The sequence below is a fragment of the Achroia grisella genome, unplaced genomic scaffold (genome assembly GCF_030625045.1).
Source record: "Achroia grisella isolate CSIRO2021 unplaced genomic scaffold, CSIRO_AGI_Agris_v1 utg512, whole genome shotgun sequence".
NCBI classification, from domain to species: domain Eukaryota; kingdom Metazoa; phylum Arthropoda; class Insecta; order Lepidoptera; family Pyralidae; genus Achroia; species Achroia grisella.
This window is the reverse complement of record NW_026712906.1, coordinates 4277145-4297795: the sequence shown is the minus strand read 5'-3', so window position 1 is coordinate 4297795 and position 20651 is coordinate 4277145. Positions and strand designations below refer to the sequence as shown.

Sequence of the window (20651 nt, the reverse complement as noted above, 5' to 3'; positions counted from 1 at the left end):
GCCAGAGATCAAGAAAAAGTCGTGTACGCAGATAACACATTCATTTTGTATGTGGCACATTAAACTGTTTACACGCACCACATCCAAAATAGACTTTCAACATTGTTATTAATTTATTATCAAAAAGATAAATAAAACATTAGTATTTTATATTAATATTTATTCATTGAGATAGTGTGTGTCCATAAAAGTAACGTCGGCGCCATTTCTCTCTTTAAAGTTTCCCGCGACGCGGTAGTCAGCTGACACGTTTGACGTTCTGTTCAATCAGCTGTTGTTAAAGACGAATTAGAAACGTATCTTTATCTCTTTCATACATCAATTGTTTTGTTGTTTGAGGATAAAGGATAGTGTTATTCATTGTCACCTGACTTGGGATTCATATCTCTATCTCTTTTTCACTTAAATATTAAATATAACCAATTGGCTTTAAATTTGTGACTAAGCTCAAAAACGAGCTTAAAATCTACCAATAGCAGCATCAGGAAATTACCTGAAGTTCGTACGAATCAATCCACCTACTGTCAAATCTCTCATCTGCAAAATGCTCAAAATATTGTTGTATTACCTGGCCAAAATGGCTGACGCTTCGTCTACGAGGCGTGCGAGCAAAATTCCCCAAAGTTTATATGATCTGTGTTTGACCAATTTAGTGAACTATTTGCAGAAATCTAAGTGCGACAGAAATGAGTTACGTTCAATACCGGATGTTATTGTTATGGATGTTTACTATAAGGTGAGTTTTATTCAATCATACTTTGTTCATGCAGGTAAAAAGCCTGGCGGTCACAATACCGTTACATCGTCCGATATTTTCAACCGACTGCCAAAAGGAGATAATTCTCAATGCTACTGTATTTTTTTCTGTGCAATTTACAATATACCTATATAGAACGGTTGCAATGATTGTTTTTGTAATTGATAATGTTAACTCGATGAGTTATTAGCCCTGGCTGCTGTTTACTTCAACAAAATATGTTTAAAAAGTTCCCATTATATAAACATAGCTGCAGAAACTGATGTCTGTGTTCCTATAAAAATGTCACGGTTGATAATATTATTTTTATACGTTTACCCGTTCTTATCAATTAGATTCAGTAGTCATTCACGGCAGCTGTGTGAAATTGTTTTTGTAGTGATACAATAGTGACCGTGGACATGTCACGGCGCGCGGGTGGTAGCGAGTGAGCAGCGAGTGCATTTGTAGGCACTTTCACTGCTGTACTAGACTAGCTTCTCAATCATACGATATAGTGATTGACGATTCGCATATATTTGTTACGAAATCGTGCTAGTTAATGCCGAACGAGGCAACGGCGAGCAACGTGGGCTTTTGATAACGTGTTATGTACCTATTTAGGTATGATGTCGTTAAAATGTGTTTCTTTGTGAGATTGTTTTTAATTCAGGCTTTATAGTATAACCAATTGGTCAAAACATGTTTATTATATGTTATGTTTTTGCTTGATACCAAATTAATAACAAACATCAAAGAACCTCATATTAATGTTAAGACTGTATGGAATATTATATACTAGCTGTAGCCTTTACTTTGTACAAGTATAATCTCTTGTTGATTGTAAACTAATCGGGAACAAAACAAATTTTAAATTTTAAGAGCTACCATAATCTTTATATATGAAAATTATGTGTTGTTGTTTGTCCGCGATGGACTCCTAAACTACTGAACTGATTGCAAACTGATTTGCACATTGTGTCCAATTTGATCCAACTTGAAGATATGATAGCTTACATCTCAATTTATAGTTGCAATATTATTTTATTCAAGAACCTTAGCCACAGCAATGTGTTTGCTTGTATGTTAATAAAAGTTCATTCAAACTTGGTTAAGCCATTTCTGAAATTACCATATACAAATTTACAGTTAAATAAAAAATCTAAGTCATTGTTTTGGGTTTTATTATTCTATTTAGTGAATCATATATTTTCTCAAATGTCCTTTACTTGTCTGTACAGACAGCTACATTTGATATATAGAGTTCTGAACATATCTCATATGAACCTTTGAAAAATTATTATTGTCCAAATTGCAACCTTAAAGTTTTTTATTATCTATGCTGATAGTGATCAGATACATTTTTAGTATATGTATTGTTAATGGAAATTTCATGTACAGAAAAGGTTAAAATTTATATATATTATTAATATAATAATTAGGTATAAAAACTCAATAATAATTTCTTATAAATTGGAGTCATATAGTCCCATATGATGTTATAAGAATATGTGTACCCAATAAGAATCTTATAGTACACTGTATGAAATATTGCAAAAAGTTTGCAAACTACATATTAATTAATATATAAGGAATGTTAATATTAAATTGTAATATACAAATAAGTAACATCACCTACCTGACATTTATTTTTTTATCTTTATTTCAACCCAGGTGTGCCAGCGGTTTTACCTTTTAGAAATTTATAGCCTATGTGTTCTTCTGACATAGGTATACATCAGAAGAATATATGGATAGATGGATGAAACTTACTGTAAAGTTTCATCCATCCATACATCACAATTACAACACATCAATATTTCACATTAATAATACTGAAAATCAGCACTCTGTAATATACATGTAAATATTACACTCACAGCATCTGCCGAGTCAGCCCCTTTTGCCCAGAATATACAGTGTCAGGTACTGCTGTTTCTGTTTTATATGTAGTTTAAGAGGCACATTTGTTTATAGTTTTGATCAACAAACAGTGTACGGACTATATGTATGTATATGTTTCTTTTGTTCTGGCAATAAATGAATATTATTATATTAGTTTCCCATTTTACAAGAATATATTTCAATATATTTGCTTTTGTTTTTTGTAATTTCCTCATTCAATTAGCTCCATGATTCATCACATTTTTCATAGCCACACTCACCTCCAACACCATAGGCAATATTTTTTAATTCTTTTACATTATATGTCTATTATTCATCCCAAAGCTCAGTGAGTTTCATGTTCACATCATGGGAAAAATCCAAAGTCAATAACATTGTCTGTATATATTCAGCTTTAACTAGAATAATAACTATGTCCTTAACATAAATGTGTTGTAAGTAAATAAACATTACCAAATTTATAAAGGTTTACAGAGATCTATGTAAATGGTTAATTATTTAAGCAGGATGGATACCAGAAATTAAGTTCCTATATAACTTATGTTTTTAAATGCACTTTGTAGTACATTTATTTGTTATTAGATTTTTTAATCTATAAGTGGCACTAAGGCTTAATCCTATAGTTATAGGTTAGAAGTTCTCAACCTTTTTATATGCCAATTTGTAAGACTGCATCCTGAACTGTTCAAACGGAGACAAGATGTTCCTAGTAAATACAGTACAAGACACTTAGACAAATTGATGTTACCATCTATAAAGACGTCATTATGCAGTTCAAACTGTCACGCCATGGCGATTAAGATATATAATAAATTGCCAAGTGAAATTGTAAATTTATGTGTCGAAATAAATTCAAGAAAGAACTACATAGATGGCTAATCAGCAAATCTTACTACAGTGTTCAGGAGTACTTACTTAATTAAAAACATTGACATGTATAATTTATAAATATTTCATTAATACGAAGTTGACATACTCATATTATAAATAATGTACGTACTTAATATTGACTAATGAATAATAACCAAAATTGACATCTGTTTTGTCTGTTGCATGTCAGAAATGACAAAATGTGTGAAACTAGTTCTAAAGATCTTAAAAACCACACATGTACCACATTTTAAGCAATAAATATTCATTTCATTTCATTTCATTTCATTTCATTTCATTTCATTTCATTGCTACTCTCCTAACCTATTGATAGTTTCCATGGTGTCCTTATAAAATAAATATACACACATTACTTAAGACAATTTTAACGATAACTCAAAAATGTGTAAGAATATTAATAATATTTATTAACGGTTCGAATGCCTCACTGGCAGACGTGACGCTCCAGGGTTAGAAAACAAGTGCTATAGTCTCTGACCAGGATAGGATATCAGGGATACGATAGTGTGTGATAACGAGAATTAGTTGGCAAACATTTGGAAGCACATCCAAACTGACAGCCAATAACAAAGAAACAATTGAGAAATATTTGAATTTCGAATCTGAAACCTAATTAACACTGACCAGCGTATCACAAGCACAGAGGTCGTTAATTTTTATATGACTGTATTTCAGTATACAAACATTTGAATCCAGTACATCCAAACAGACAGCCAGTACCAAACAAACATTTGACAAATATTTGAATTTCGAACCTGAAACCTAATTAACACTGACCAGCGTATCACAAGCACAGAGGTCGTTAATTTTTATATGACTGTATTTCAGTATACAAACATTTGAATCCAGTACATCCAAACAGACAGCCAGTACCAAACAAACAATTGAAAAATATTTGAATTTCGAACTTGAAACCTAATTAACACTGACCAGCGTATCACAAGCACAGAGGTCGTTAATTTTTATATGACTGTATTTCAGTATACAAACATTTGATTCCAGTACATCCAAACAGACAGCCAGTACCAAACAAACAATTGACAAATATTTGAATTTCGAACCTGAAACCTAATTAACACTGACCAGCGTATCACAAGCACAGAGGTCGTTAATTTTTATATGACTGTATTTCAGTATACAAACATTTGAATCCAGTACATCCAAACAGACAGCCAGTACCAAACAAACATTTGACAAATATTTGAATTTCGAACCTGAAACCTAATTAACACTGACCAGCGTATCACAAGCACAGAGGTCGTTAATTTTTATATGACTGTATTTCAGTATACAAACATTTGAATCCAGTACATCCAAACAGACAGCCAGTACCAAACAAACAATTGAAAAATATTTGAATTTCGAACTTGAAACCTAATTAACACTGACCAGCGTATCACAAGCACAGAGGTCGTTAATTTTTATATGACTGTATTTCAGTATACAAACATTTGAATCCAGTACATCCAAACAGACAGCCAGTACCAAACAAACAATTGACAAATATTTGAATTTCGAACCTGAAACCTAATTAACACTGACCAGCGTATCACAAGCACAGAGGTCGTCAACTTTTATACGACTATGTATTTTGCACTATGTATGTTTCTTATCTATGTTCGTACATGAAAACAATAAACTGAAGTCCCGAGTTGAATGATAATTAACTTGTTAAACAGTTAACCGAAGGTCGTAAAACTTGACCGCGAGTGTTATTTGGCTGCCGATTATTTCCCGGTAACACATTTAGAATGTATTAAATTGTATTGACGTTTATAACTAGGCTTAAATGTCCTTCTGGAATATAACTTATATTGTATACAAGAACAAGATTTTTTAATCTTAATAATATTATAAAAGCGGAAGTTTGTGAGTGTGGCTAGATGGATGTAGGGTAAGGTGAGGTATAATGATCCGAAATCAGAAGGAAAAAACTTAACTGTGGCTAAAGTTGAAGGCAAAATCGCAAGATTTCTATTGATAGAGGAAGTGAATTTACTTAACTTTGTAACTGCATACTTAATTTTCATGATATGTATGTAGTTTTTTTGTATTAGAGATTTTTATTAAAGTTTAGTAAAGGATCATTTTATACGCACCTATGTATAAAATGAGCCCTGGGGTAGGGATAAAATGATCTCTGGGTAACTGGCAGGGGTGTTGGTAACATATTTATTCGAATTTGGATAGATGGCACTAACTGTTTCTGATTTACAGCGGGGGATCATTTAACCTCCAGGGATCGTATTATCTCACCATCCCCTATATTGTTACTCTGTCATGCAAAAACTACTCAATGGATTTTAATGAAACTTTACAATAATATGGCTTAGATATACATCAGAATAATACGTAGGCTATAAATTACAAGCAGGTCCGCGGGCACAGCTAGTTGCTAATAATGGAATGATGTTCATGTTTGCGTTTATGTTTGCTAATCTTTAAAATGCCCGGACCGATTTTGAAGAAACTTTTACTTGCAGATACCTAATATTAGGAGTAACGTAGGCGACTTTTACTTTTATTATTTACTGGCGACCCGTCCCGGCTTCGCATGGATGCATTACAAATTTATATTTCTCGGCTTGTTCTGTATTATAATACACATGTATTATCCATATAAACCTTCCTCTTGAGTCACTCTATCTATTGCTGAAAACTATTAGAATCCGTCACGTAATATATAAGATACTAGCTACTCGCCACGGCGTCGCACAGGTGTACATGTATTATACATATAAACCTTCCTCTTGAACCACTCTATTAAAACCGCTTCAAAATCCGTTGGGTAGTTTTAAAGTTTTAAGCATACATAGGGACGGACAGACAGCGACAGCGACTTTGTTTTATACTATGTAAAGAATAAAGATTTATATATAAAAAAGGAGAAATTCCACACGAACGAATACGCGGGTTACAGCTAGTGTAAAATATAAATTGTAAGCTAAATTACGTTATCACGTATTTAACACGTGTATGGACAGATTGAGTATTTGCATATGCAGTTTATGAGTCTTGTCGGGGCAATTGACTCATACAATTTGCTCCGTGCATTGGTCTCTATGTAGGTCGACTTTTTCATTCATATACACAATAGAAGCAACTAAGAGCTGACCATGCAAACGAAAATATAATATTGTTTAAATTATTTGCTTTTGACAAAAATGCTATACCGGACGTTGGTGCATCAGTATATTCTTTAATTTAAATTCAAAAGGCATCTGTATGTAAGCTCAAAGTTGAGTATACAAGCTCAAAAGAATAAGAGATTAGTTTCTTGTCATTTCCTTTAAGCTCCAAAGAACGGAACTGGCGGCGCAATTGACATATCATTATATTATTAGATTCTGTAACCAAACGCACCGCAGAACGAAGCTGGAAAATTATTAGCTTAAGAAGAATTAAGGTCAGACGTACATTCTTCTTAAGCATATGTATGTTAGTTCACTTCTGGACGGCATAATTTTCCACCTTCTTCGTTCTGCGGCGCATTTAGTTCATTTCGGCACTGCGGTCTTCTGGATGTCGTCCGATCATCTGGTAGCTAGTCTGCCTACTCTTCTGCTTCACATCCTAGATCAGATCACTTATGTGGAGACATTAGTGATCTGTATGTCCTTCTCTCTTCATCCATCTTTGCTTCAACATACGTGGCTGACCCAATGCCACTTTTAGCTGTATGATTCTTTTGATGGTGTCGGTAACTTCTGTGCGTCGTCTGATCTTGGTGTTCCACAGTCTGTCTCGTAGGGAGAGAACCAGCATAAATCGCTCTATTGCTCTTTGGGTCACTTGTAGCTGATTCATCTACTACTGTTAATAGACACATTTCAATTTATAAATATTGTGTATATTTATAAATTGAAATGTGTCTATTATATTTTTACAATAAATTTATAAATGTACACTAGATTATCCCAGACAGTGTCTGATAGAATCAAGTCTCTCTACCTGCTTCCACTTTGGAATTACATACTATTTTATTCTGTGACCTCATGAGTTCTTAAAAGGGACCAGGTTATGACTTGAGTTTGGCACACTGAAAGTGTACACTTCAACCGGAATACTGATAGATTTGCAAACACAAACCGGTAACAATTGACTGTGCATATATGTGAAAGTTATTACGACTCGAATAATTTGCGGGTGACACGTTTGCGCAACATGTCACGCGCTATGAAATTATAAAACTAAATAGTTTTCTCCAAATTTTGCGCATTTTTTATTTCTGAATGTTTAATCTCACGGCCTCGGTGGTCTAGCTATTTTGCACACCGCCTCACTTTCGAGGTTCCCAGATTCTATACCTCGTGTAGTAACATTTGTATTCTTTAGTATGATTGTGATGAGTGACAGATAGATAATGTCGTAAGAAGTAAAGTCCGCCCTATGTACTTTTAAATTAAAGTTATATAATAAAAACATTATGTATGTATTTACAAAAAAAAAATTGTATTTATATCGGTTGTCTAGAAATAAAACAAGCTCTACTTAGCTTGTGACTATATGACGCTGTGTGAATAATTATATCGATTGTATAGTACCTGTAATACAAGATCTTCTTAGGCCGAGACTAGATGGCGCATGAATAATCCTGTCGTTATGATTATTATTATTATTACCTTGAATTCTTTATCTACAATATTGTTATACGTTAAATTTTCAGTTCTAGGAGTATATTCTTAAAAGTTTATCAAAAGAAGTTAGAGACACTTAGGAAAGAAACGAAAAAACGGTATAAGTATAACAGATTTAGATATTAGTACTTAACTTTATCGCTACGTTTTAGTACCTATATATACATGGTCATGACCTTACATGGTCCTTACTAGACACTGCAAATTGACTAAACACATAGCATACTTAGGTCTGTACTCAACAAAAACTCTGCATATTTTGCCAAGGTGAGGAAGAAACGCCACTATTACGTCCTATGTGGTTGTAGCCACTCATGTATAAACGAAATATCTCATTTGTAAAGTACACTCTATCCTGATAAAACCCATCCCTCCTAAGAATATCCTTCAATTCTCATCCCTGTCGGGTCTAGGTAACGAACTTTGAAAAAGGGCGGGCACAATAGTCCTATACAAGTCGTAGTGCTACAGGTCTTAGCTACTAAAAATAGCCGGAAACCTTCAGTAAAAAAATAGTACCTATAATTAACGCATAGAGATCTAACCAATATATTAATCATAACATTATAATTATTCTAGATTTTGGCTAGATATGGAAGATCGCGGAAAGTGGCAAGAGCTCCACCGACAAGAGCGTAGCTCTTAAATTATGAATGAATGCGTTAATATAAGAGTTTGGATAAAACTGCAAATTGAAGGTGCCTTACAGATGAAGACCTTGCAAAAGCACCACGGGCAATTGACGCTAATTCTGCGTCCCTTGTGTTGGCAAGGCATAATGCCAAATTTACGCATACATCAAAACAAACAAAAGCTAAATATATAGCTAAGGTTGAGTTACGCTTCGGTGTAAGAAAGCCAATTATTACTGACATAATAAATATAACGCCATGTATATATTATATAGTTGTGATATTTTTATTTCCAGTGGGGGCAAATACCCAAGTCTCTCAATAACGAGATGACGGGTAATAGGGATGATTGGAAGAGAAAAACATATTACGCCGACCCCAAATTAATAGGATAAGGGAGAAGTAGATGATAATTCGATTCGCGTCAAAGGCCTTCCGCGGGTTTAGAAGAGTTCTAAAAAAAGTATCTTGAGGTGGGATATTACTGATCTGCCATTTGAATACAAACAAATTATTTGATTTGTCGAATTGCTACCACTTCATGCTGATACTTGTAAAGGACCTTTTGGAATACCTAGACTTGTATTAACGAACATGATTTTTCGTATAGGTCTGGCCGTTTTCTGTTTATTATTTGTGTATTTACAAAAAAAAATTGTGTCTAGTACCCATAACACAAGCTCTACTTAGATTAGGGCTAGATGGCACTGAATTGTCTAGGTTGATTATTATTATTGTCATCATTTCCATGTAGACCTCTCTGGAATAACAAATTATAAAAACATGTATGGATATTTGATTTGAACATTAAAAACAAGTGACTGTCGTTAACTATCAATGATACTACGTCATTTCAGTTAGCGACTAAGTTATGTGTATAATACGAAAACAATGATCTGACGGACTGACTAGTGACGATAACTTGGACTGTCAGATGAGGTACATAATAGCACTGTTGACATGTAAACCTTGAGATATTACCGAGTAATTTTACTGTCATAATATGATTTTTTTTAGCTAGACCGTGATATTATCCTTCAAAACATATCTCACAGTATAACATACGCTTGTACCTTACTTTGCCTACCTTACTTTTAAGCTGTATAATAATAACTTAGGACAATTCATTCATTTCAATGTATTTCCAATATGAACAGAGCTTGTGTTATGGGTACAAAACAACTGATATAAATACATAGATACATTTTTGTAAATACATACATAATGTGCATTGAAAACATCCAGACAGATACAAACAATCATAGTCATGAATACAAAACCGTCCGAAGAATCACCAGAATCAAACCGGCAATCATAGAAAATAAGTCAGCGGTTACAGCACCTCCTGCGTCACATATGAGTCGACGGATGAGTTATGACAATGAAATTACAGTACGGAAACTTGAAATGGTAAATAACCCATGAGATGTTTAACTGCCGTAATATTTTGTTAAGTATGTAACGATGGCTTGAATATAGACGTAATTTAACACTTTCCATCACGTGGTAACGTGACATTGTCACTCCAGTCACATACAAAACCTAACCAAGTCCCTAATAGCGGAAATAGGCAAGAAATAGGATGGTAATCACTATAGTGACATCAAATTAACAAGAGTTTTAAGTCATACACAAGAGAAAGAGAAATCGGCAGTTTCAGGCGTCCATAGGCTACGGTAAACGTTTACCATCATATGGGCTGTATGCTTGTTTGCCACCTACGTGGTATAAAAAATTAGGTATTTGCTTTTTTTAGAAATTAAATATTTCGGTATATAACAATACAAGACAACTACTAGACACATTTGAACAAATAAACAATCCTTTACAGTTAGAAATCATACACCGTCTCGGTTAACGCTAACTGAATTTGCATTTTTAGGTGAAGGCGAACCAGCCACGTGAACATTTGATAGTTTACCGTGAATATAATGTTTAAATGTATGTTTATAAAGTCTAAATTTGTCTATTATATCCGTAACGCAGAAGAAAGTCAATTAAGCATCGTTTATCGTTCGCATCAAATACTGGTATTCTAGGGCACGAGCATGACCAAACGTAAACAAACAGTGTAGTGTCATTGACACACGGAGTTGCTTCACACTTGTTTCATCATTCAGCAGAAGCGGATGTGGAATTTTTCTTTTGCTACATCAGCGTTTAGTAGCGCCTAACGCGGTCTTTTATATGATTGCATCAGATTTCAAATCACAGTTATGTATTAGCGAATATTTTCTTTTAACTATCTGAATAGTTAAAAGAAGAATGAATCCTAAGATACTTTACGTTTATTTTCATGTAATATTTGATACACGTTCTCTATTATAATCTGTATCTAAAGCAGTACTAGCAGGCTTCTACCAAATTTGGCTGGGCAGGGAGAAAAATACAAGGTGAAGGTGAGTACGTGACGTATTTACGAGACCTATGTAAATACGTCAGCACAGAGGCTGCTTAAACCTACACCCGGGTTACCAGTCGCGGGAACTGCTCGGAGTTTCCATCTTCGCTATACCGTGGACCCTGCACCCTTATAGTGAATTTCACGGAGTGCTAAGAATGAAAATTTCGTTTATTGTTACATAGTAAAATAAAGTTGCTGTCGCTGTCTGTCCGTCCCTATGTATGCTTAAATCTTTAAAACTACGCAACGGATTTTTTAAGCTTTTTTTTTAATAGGTAGTTTGATTCTAGAAGAAGGTTTATATATATAATACATGTACACCCGTGCGAGGCCGGGCCACGCAGGTAGTTATTCTATATTTACACATTAAATATTGTTTTGTTTTGGACAAGATCATTAATTGTGGAATTTATTAACAAGACTGAACTAGTTGCTAATTAAAATATATTTTTAGTTTTTATCTATGATCTTTTATAATTGTAAGTTTAGTTGACTTGTAGTTTTACAGTCGAGATTTTTGTCCGTTAATCTAAAACTGTTTAATAATAGAATCATAAAATTACGTTATGTTCTTATTATAGCATTAGCTCGCACTAAATTTAATTATCTTAATCTAATGTTTACATGTAATAAAATAGTGACGAAGAAAAAACTCTTTGTCTGTTTAAATGTTAATGTTTAACATAAAAACTGTTAAAGTAAGGATGTAATTTTCATAGGTTATGTTGTTAAATCATCACATTCAACATATAGGCTAAATGAAGTTGAGAATTTTTTCCCCCGAAGTCAAGAAATAATTAAATTTATGAAAATTTCAATACCCGATCTAAATTTTAATGCATTAAAATTTAAAATATAAAATAAAATAAATAGATGGCCTTGTATGGATGATTTCTTTATTGTCGTCGTTTGATCACCATCATAGATTATAATAGATTTATGTATCTATAAATGTACAACTCTACAAATTCGCCGGCACCTTTAATATTTTATAAATGATTCCTGGGTACGAGAATCTGAATTCGATAAAACAAACATTATATCAAAAATGAAAATCTAGGACAACTAATTGTAAACATTACCGATTTAAAACTCGCCTTGAATATATTGTATACACTAAATGATGTAGGTTGGCACAATTTCTTCCGAGACGAACAAAAACTAGCCATGCAGATGTTTTTGTTCGCGTGGTTAGCTTAGGTTCGTCGTACTATGCATCATCACCAAGATTCACAAACCAATCGATGGTGTTTTTTATGTTTAACGCATAGCGTGCCAATTACAACTTTTGGTAATCATAAATATGTTTGTTCAACGGTAAATTTAAACACATCGCGTCTATAAATATAATGTTCAGCAATACAGAACTAGATACTGTTTCGAACATAATTTATGTAAATAGCTGTATAGATTTTAGTTTTGGGTCCAATGTTAACATGTTTGTAGTTGCGGGGTGGAGTTACGCAAGGCACGATTATGGGTCCAATGATATTTATATAAATTTTGTTGAAGTTTGTTAAGTCGTTGGGTAAAGTTAATTCATTTAGTTTATTATAATGTCAATATTACTATAATAAACAAATGTAAGTTATTACATGACTTTTCAATTACGCCAGTATAATTAGGGTCAATGTCATTCTATATCTGTAGTCATTTAGATAACAATAGATGATGACTAATTTTTGTTCCTTTTTCGTTAATTTTCGTGATAATTATAGGTTTTTTATAGTATGATAATACTAAACCTGGTGACAGTATTTAAGAAATTGATATAATCTACATACATAAAGATTACAACTAAATTTTTATAATTATTTTGTGACTTCCTGCACTACATGATATTGACTAAGTTACCTAACTTTTTCTGAATGTGACTGGAATGTTAATGATGATGAACCGACGTCTCTATTGATGGAATGCAGTAATTTCCCCTATAGATTTCAAAGCAGTATGGTTCACAAAATATCTTGCGGACCACCCTTGATACGTATGCGTTGGCTAAACTGATGACTTCAGCATCATCCCTCTATACCCTGTAATGCCTTCATAAACATCTTTAAAACTCCTTTAGAAACATGTTGTTTGGTAACCAAAATAGGTGATATAGAGGAATTTGTTCAGGCAGCCTTAAAATATTAACCGCCTTATTTAAAAGTTGAAAACCGACTACAAATGCAACTGCATTTCAACAATTAGATGTGGTTTGTTAAAGTGAAAATAACAAATCAGTACAGTTATCGAAATTGTTATATTGAATTTGTAGTAATAATATCCCAGAATAATTCACTCAGTACCATCTAGTCCCACGATAAGCAGAGCTTATAATATTAGACAACTGATATAAATACATAGATATATTTTTGTAAGCATATACATAATATACATAGAAATTCAGACCGATACAATCATACTCCTGAATACAAATGTTTGTACCGTGCGAGGAATCGAACCCGCGACTATCGGAAATGAAGTGGTGTGCTACCACAGATACCGTCAATACCTATCTAACATGTTTGAACAAGAATATAATAACAACATGAACAAGAATACAAAGAGAGATTGTAGAGGAGAGTTCTAATCCTATTTTTAGAACAATATACATAACAAACATTTTACCTTTTTCGATACTAATGTTATAAAAAGGAATGACTTTTATTTTTGTCAAAACACTTGACAAAATTTTAACAAATATTAATAATAATAATAATAATAATCTCAGGACAATTCACACAGCGCCATCTAGAACCAAGTTAAGCTAGCTAAAGCTTGTGTTATGGGTACTGGATAACTGATACATATACATAGATTATTTTTTTTTGTAAATACATACATATTATACATAGAAAACACCCAGACCGATACAAACAATCATACTCATGAATACAAATGTTTGTGCCGTGCGAGGAATCGAACCCGCGACCATCGGTCGTAAAGCGGTGTACTAGACCACTAGACCACCGAGGTCGTCACTTTAACATGGCTACATTATCATCGAATAATATAGGACGTATTCCGCGCCTACAGGATATATCTACTACGCAATATACTCAATCATCTGTTTGTGTACATAAACGTGACACTGGAATTCTAGAAGTTGCCCATACAGCTCGTCTCGCTACAAAATTGTGTAGTGAAATTGAAAACTGGGTGGCAGGTTTATTATCGGGCTGTCACTGTCACTGCACGAGAAACGTGACGCGAGACCCTTTCGCTTTTCAAGGTGAATTTCTCTAACACAGATAATATAAGGGACAGATTTATTTACGTTGTTCACATAATTTTTTAGTTTTTGGTTTTGTATATCTCTTATGATTACCGTTACTGAAGTAGTCTTTGTGATTCCTTCACTTTTCAATGTGAATTTCTCTAGCGTAGATAATACATTATGGCACGGTTATTTACATTATTCACATGATTTCATTCTGTTATTTTATCTTGTATCTATATCTCTTACGATTACGTGCGTTGGTTGTTTGTCTTCACACAAAACCTTAATTAAATCTTTGATAATTTATTTATAGGTACAATTTTGCATTGATAAATAGAGATTAATATCTTGATCAACAATCCTTAAACTAATCTCAAAGTCTGTATCGCAGGAATCAGATATTTTGAGTACAGAAACTTTACAGGCTCTAGTTCGACTAGGTGCGAACATTAGTAGGTAATCAACATTAAAACTAAAAATAATGTATAAAGAAACAATAAAAAAAACGGAAAAGTATGTGTTTAAACAGGGTAAGTATGTTAGAATTCAGAAATCTTGGTTTTTATATGTAATTAAAATGACAAACAAGCTGACAGCCTAACTGATAATAAGTGGTAACTGTCACCTACATATGAACAGCATTACGTATATCAGGTTATCATGTGACGGCCGTGATACTACCATACCCGAAGTCTCTCAATCTTTTCTTTGACATCTGCGTAGTGCTTGTATTGTCCTGTAATTTTAAGGACTTTCCTCATCCTACAAATGAAATAAATTTTACAAAAAATGCGGCTGTAATAGGTGATAGAGGAGGTGAATTACCAATTTGCGTATGTAGTACTGAGACTGAGTTAGGCACCCACAAAAAGAGCATAGCATATAATAGCATAGCATTAAGCATAGAACTTACAAAGTCTACCTCGGTTGGTCTTCGCACGTTTCGAATTGCAAATAACTGTATTATTATTTAAAAGAGCAACACGCAAGTTTCTTGATCGATCTTCTTGTGATGAGACAGCTTTCCAAATGAGCGGTAGATTAAAAGAATGATAACTATGACTATTTAAAAGTGCTTAAATTAAGTTTATTTGTATAAATGATTTTCTATTCTAGTCTTCGCCTCACCCCAACATTATTCATCATCATTTGCTTCTTCCTTATCCCATTTATTTGGGGTCGGCGTAATTTCTCTTCCATTCATCCAAGTTCGCAGTCATCTCGTTATTTACTACCTTTCTTATCTTCTTTCACACCGTCCATCCATCTCTTTTTAGGCCTTCCTCTGCCCTTATAACCATCCACATTCATATGTAATACCTTCCTTAAAATATCTTCCCCTAACATTATTATTAAAGGAAACATAGACGGCTGAGTCCTCTATGTTTACTTTAACAATAACACGACACCCTTTCGCTTTTCAATGTGAATTTATCTGTGGTGTATCAAGTATTTCAAATTCTTCTCTGTTTTTTTTTCTCTTATTGTAATTGTTATTAATTATACATATTATAATAAAGTAATATATATATTTCATTTTAGGCAACTTAATATTATAAGAAGTAATGTGGCTATAAACTACGTTAAAATAAACATCGTTAAGATTTTAGTACGTAACATAATTATTATATGTAAAGATGATACGATCTGTCTGTACAGTACAGAAATAGTATACAGCCTAATAATAGCTATAACTTTATTTCTTATCTTTATCACATACAAACTCACAATACATACATAACAGAGTAGTAGTATATTTATATTATAGCCTTTATTCAGATTCAACTTATACATTATTTTAAAACAAACAAACAAAGCTTTAAAACTTAAAACGAAAATAGTTATTCTATTATTTGGATCTTTTTTAATGTCTGTAGATCTGTTTGCCAATCGGCAAAGGCCTCCTCCAATCGTTTCCAACAGAGTAGTAGTAGTTAAACCTAAAAATATAATTTTACAATATCTCAGGACAATTCACACAGCGCCATCTAGTCGCAAGATAAGCAGAGTTTGTGTTATGGGTACTAGAAAAGAAATATATGGATATCATTTTGTAAATACATGCATAATAGGGGATTGTTACCAATAACGATAGTATAATAATTGCTAGCAATATACCAAGTCAGGTCGACCTATTTTCAGTGTTGGAACTTGGAACGCGTGATGTTAACGATATGTTTTTCAATATAGAAAAACAAACAAGTTATGCTAATTCAAGTTGCAAATGAATAGGAAACAACACGACATTTATACCTCTTTAAAAATGCCAAATGTTCCATGATATCGGCGGCGTCGGTGGTCTAGCGGTTTAGCACATAGTTTTACATTCGATGGTCGCGGGTTCGAGTCCTCGGATGATTAAATTTTGTATTGTTCAGATTGTTTTCTATGAATATTATATAGGTATGTATTTATAAAAATTGTGTCTTAAGTTATATACAGATATACTTAGATATTATCTTTTGTAAATACTGATAGCAGCTATCTAGTACCCATATCATAGCTCTGCTTGGCTAAGGACTAGATATTGCTGTGTAAATGATGCTATGTGCGCTGTAGCATGGTGCCTGTGACAGTTGTCTTTATTTATAGACTGGAACATTCTGGTTGGGTTAAATTTAAGTTACTACAGTTATTAATGATTTAATATATCGCTGATTAAATGCCAGAGGCCCACAACGCTAAAAAAACCAAAAATTTTTTTTTTTCCAAAAATGGTATCTAAATCGTTATAATTTTTATATTAAAAAAGACACCCATGATTCTAGAGCTAACACATAGATATACCACTTATAGATTCGTAAAAAAGTAAAAATATCACAGTGAACATTTTGATGAGCTCTCCTGTAAAATTTACCTTTTGCATCATGTGGCCCTTTGAGCACAATAGATCTATGTAGGTCGGAGTGCTACAGGTGCTACAAACATCTGACAATAGTCCAAACAACCCAATAAAAAAAATAAAAAAATGTGTCCCCTTGGCATTTAATCAGCGATATTACAAATGTGGTACAACTGTAATACTAAGTCATAATTTGTAAATCGAGGAAACTTTCAATAGTGTAACGAAACGTTACTGAAACTGTCACCCGCGCCATACTACAGCGCACATGGTATTATTGTAATTACTTTAAAAACGTACCCTTAAATGCGCGGTGCGGGCAGCAGTCGGGTCGCGCAGTCGTGTCGTCGGTTCGAATCGAGACGCGCACCGGTTTCACTTTCGCCCGCTTACGTAAACCGGACGGTTTGTTATCGACTGTGTCTATAGCACGTCTGTTTATACATTTCCATAGAGATTGAGGAAAGCATCTTGAATTGATCAAGTCATAACCCGATAAATCTGAATTTTGACCGATTTGTACTGTATTTGTTTTACTATTAAAAGATATACAGTTTTATAGAAACTCTATATACATATTGTTATACCAACTACAAATTATGTTAAATTCATGGTGAATTTACCATGATGGGCTAACTGACCTGACCTCAAGCTTATATTATCATACTCCACTGCCCTGCCAGCGTAACCCGTTACCGCAACAGCCTGCGCTATTTCATTATCATATCATAACAGTAATGACAGTTTGTACCAAAAAATTTAAAAAAATATATATATCAACCATAAGAAAAAAAAACTACAAATTAATGTACTCACACAGTTAGCAATAAAGATTTAATCTATTTTATTCTATACCATACTAATATTGTAAATTTGAAAATATGTATATGTGTTACCTTTTCACGATTAAACACCTGAACTAATCTCAATACAAATAGAATGTGCCACGAGGATATATATAGTCTATCTTTTATCTAAAAAAGGCAGACGAAGGCGCACCAAACAGGTAGTTATTATGTTATATCGAATTATGTGTTATTTTCCTGTAGTCTATTTCATTACTTAATGGATATATATTATTATGTTTAATTCCTCTACCGTTAGCATGTGTGAGACCATAAATAATCAATGTATTTTTTATTGTTTCTACACACATGTTGGGAAACTCATTTTGCAATTTGATTGTTGATCCAATAACGGTCAGAATTTGTTCTCTAATAGGGAACCTTTCCAATAACGATTCCAGTAGTGGTGGTCAGGTTTAAACACTGCATATTTGTGGTCTAACACATGCAATTAAACAGATTAATATAAATCCATCGAGTAGTAAAGGTAGCGTTAATAAATAGAAATAGAAAACAGAAAACAGAAAATGCTGCAATGCAGAGAAATACACAAAATGCAAGATAAACGACGCAAAGAGTAGATTAAGTTGACGTAACCATATAACAGATCGTAGAGGTAATGCTGTGGTCGCAAATATGTTGTTATAGCATAAGGCAAACAGCTTCCTACAGAACTCATATTAAAAATACAAAAAAAAATTGAAATGCGGAGAAATCCAGAAAATGATGCACAGAGTAGATTAAATTGACGTAACCTTAGAACACACTGTAGAGGCAACGCTGTGATCGCAAATACGTTTTATAGCATAAGGGTAAACGACCTTCCTACAGAACGTATATCAGAAATACAAGAAAAATGCTGAAATGCAGCTTAATCTAGAAAATGTCAGAGAAATAATACAGAGTAGATTAAGTTGACCAATAGTGGTCTTAACTCTTCCAGTAGTCAGGCTTCCGCACTTAATATTTGTAACACACAAGCTAGAAGAAAAATGCTGAAAAGCAGAAAATGACACATAAGTGTTGGACAATGTTGTAGACTATACACTATCCCGCTACGACCAACAGGAGCGGAGCTACAATGAAAAATGTAGCAAAACAGGAAAAATGTGACTCCAAGTCGTGCGAGTCAGCTAGTAGCAAATTAATAAGAATTAATTTGCTTCTACTCATAGGTACATCCGTCTTTGTGAAATTAGGGTCATATAGCCAACAGGACTTTTATAGAAGCCGTCGAGCGGTCTTGATGTCAATGTTGCATAAAGACTGCTCGCTTACATTGTAGTAAGAAAGTTACCAAGGCACTGCGACCCAAATTCTTTACCTACTTTTTTAAATTGCATTTCAATTACAGCCTCTAAGAGTTGGAACAAAGCATACTAGTGCGAGAGAAAATCTCGAAACAATATGATATTTGTATATGGTATTAGTTTGAAATTTTCTGCCGATTGGTTAACTTTAAATTGATCTTATTAATAGTATAAACGCGAAAGTTTTTAAGTATGGATGGATAGGTGGGTGTTTGTTACTCTTTCACCCAAAAACTATTGAACGGATTTTAACGGAACTTTACAGTAATATAGCTTATACAGGTGAAACCGCGGCTACAGCTAGTATATTAAATATTTTACTGTGCTCTACCTTAGCACTTTCGCGGGATGGTTGTGGACCATTCTAGTCATTTCCTATCAAGGTTTGTTTGTTTTTGAAACAACGTTTGACTGAGTAAAGCGAAAAATAAAACATCTTTATTCTTCTTTGATATTTATATTTTCAAGTGTAATAACAGATATTTTTTTATTACAGGTAATTTAAAAGTACATCTGAACTTAACAAATTCTTAGTGAGCCAAGGTATGTTATTAGTATATTTAATATTAGTTATTACTCGCAATATCGTCCTATTAAGCTACTTGAGTAACAAAATAAATCAGTCATGGCTATCAGAGCAGACCAGTCCCTACAAGCAGCACCAGCTCACGAGTATATAGGTTGAACCAGTCATCACTACTCTCACACATATTTTAGGAAGCCCAATTAAAATATGTCAGTAACAAGAAGCCCAATGCATCGGTAAACACTGCATTAAATTCCATACTGTCGTTTTTACGTGATACGCATAGGAATGTAGATAGATAGACAAAATTTCCCAGTATCCTGTGACTCATCTTTAACAGAAACGCCTCTTACAAATCAAGCTGCTTGAAGCTTGTAATAGATGAGAGTTTACCAACCTGATGACCTCGGTTGTCTGGCGGTTTACACTGTAGCGCACTGCTTTACTTCCGATGGTCGCGGGTTAGATTCCTCGCCTATTGCAAACTATGCAATGCAAAAATATGCAGCAATGCAATATTCATTAGTATGCTTATTTGTATCCGTAAGGCTGTTTTCAATGTATCACAAAAAAAATCGAAGAATTTATATCAGTTATCTAGTACCCATAAAGCTCCGCTTACCGTGGGACTAGATGGCACTGTTAATTGTCCAGGGTTATTTTTTATTATTTAAATATAATTAATATTATATATACAATGAATATAATTATTTAG

General features: G+C 33.4%; 1 protein-coding gene across 1 annotated transcript in view; it reads left to right on the top strand.

Annotated features, from left to right (window-relative positions):
• Positions 1–544: 544 nt before the first annotated feature.
• The window catches only part of LOC131846712 (amyloid protein-binding protein 2), a 66292-nt gene continuing 46185 nt past the window's right edge, over positions 545–20651 (top strand). Inside the window, exon 1 of the mRNA XM_059196088.1 lies at positions 545–736. Within this exon, the coding sequence (XP_059052071.1) occupies positions 545–736 (192 nt within the window). The remainder of the gene's footprint in view (positions 737–20651) is intronic.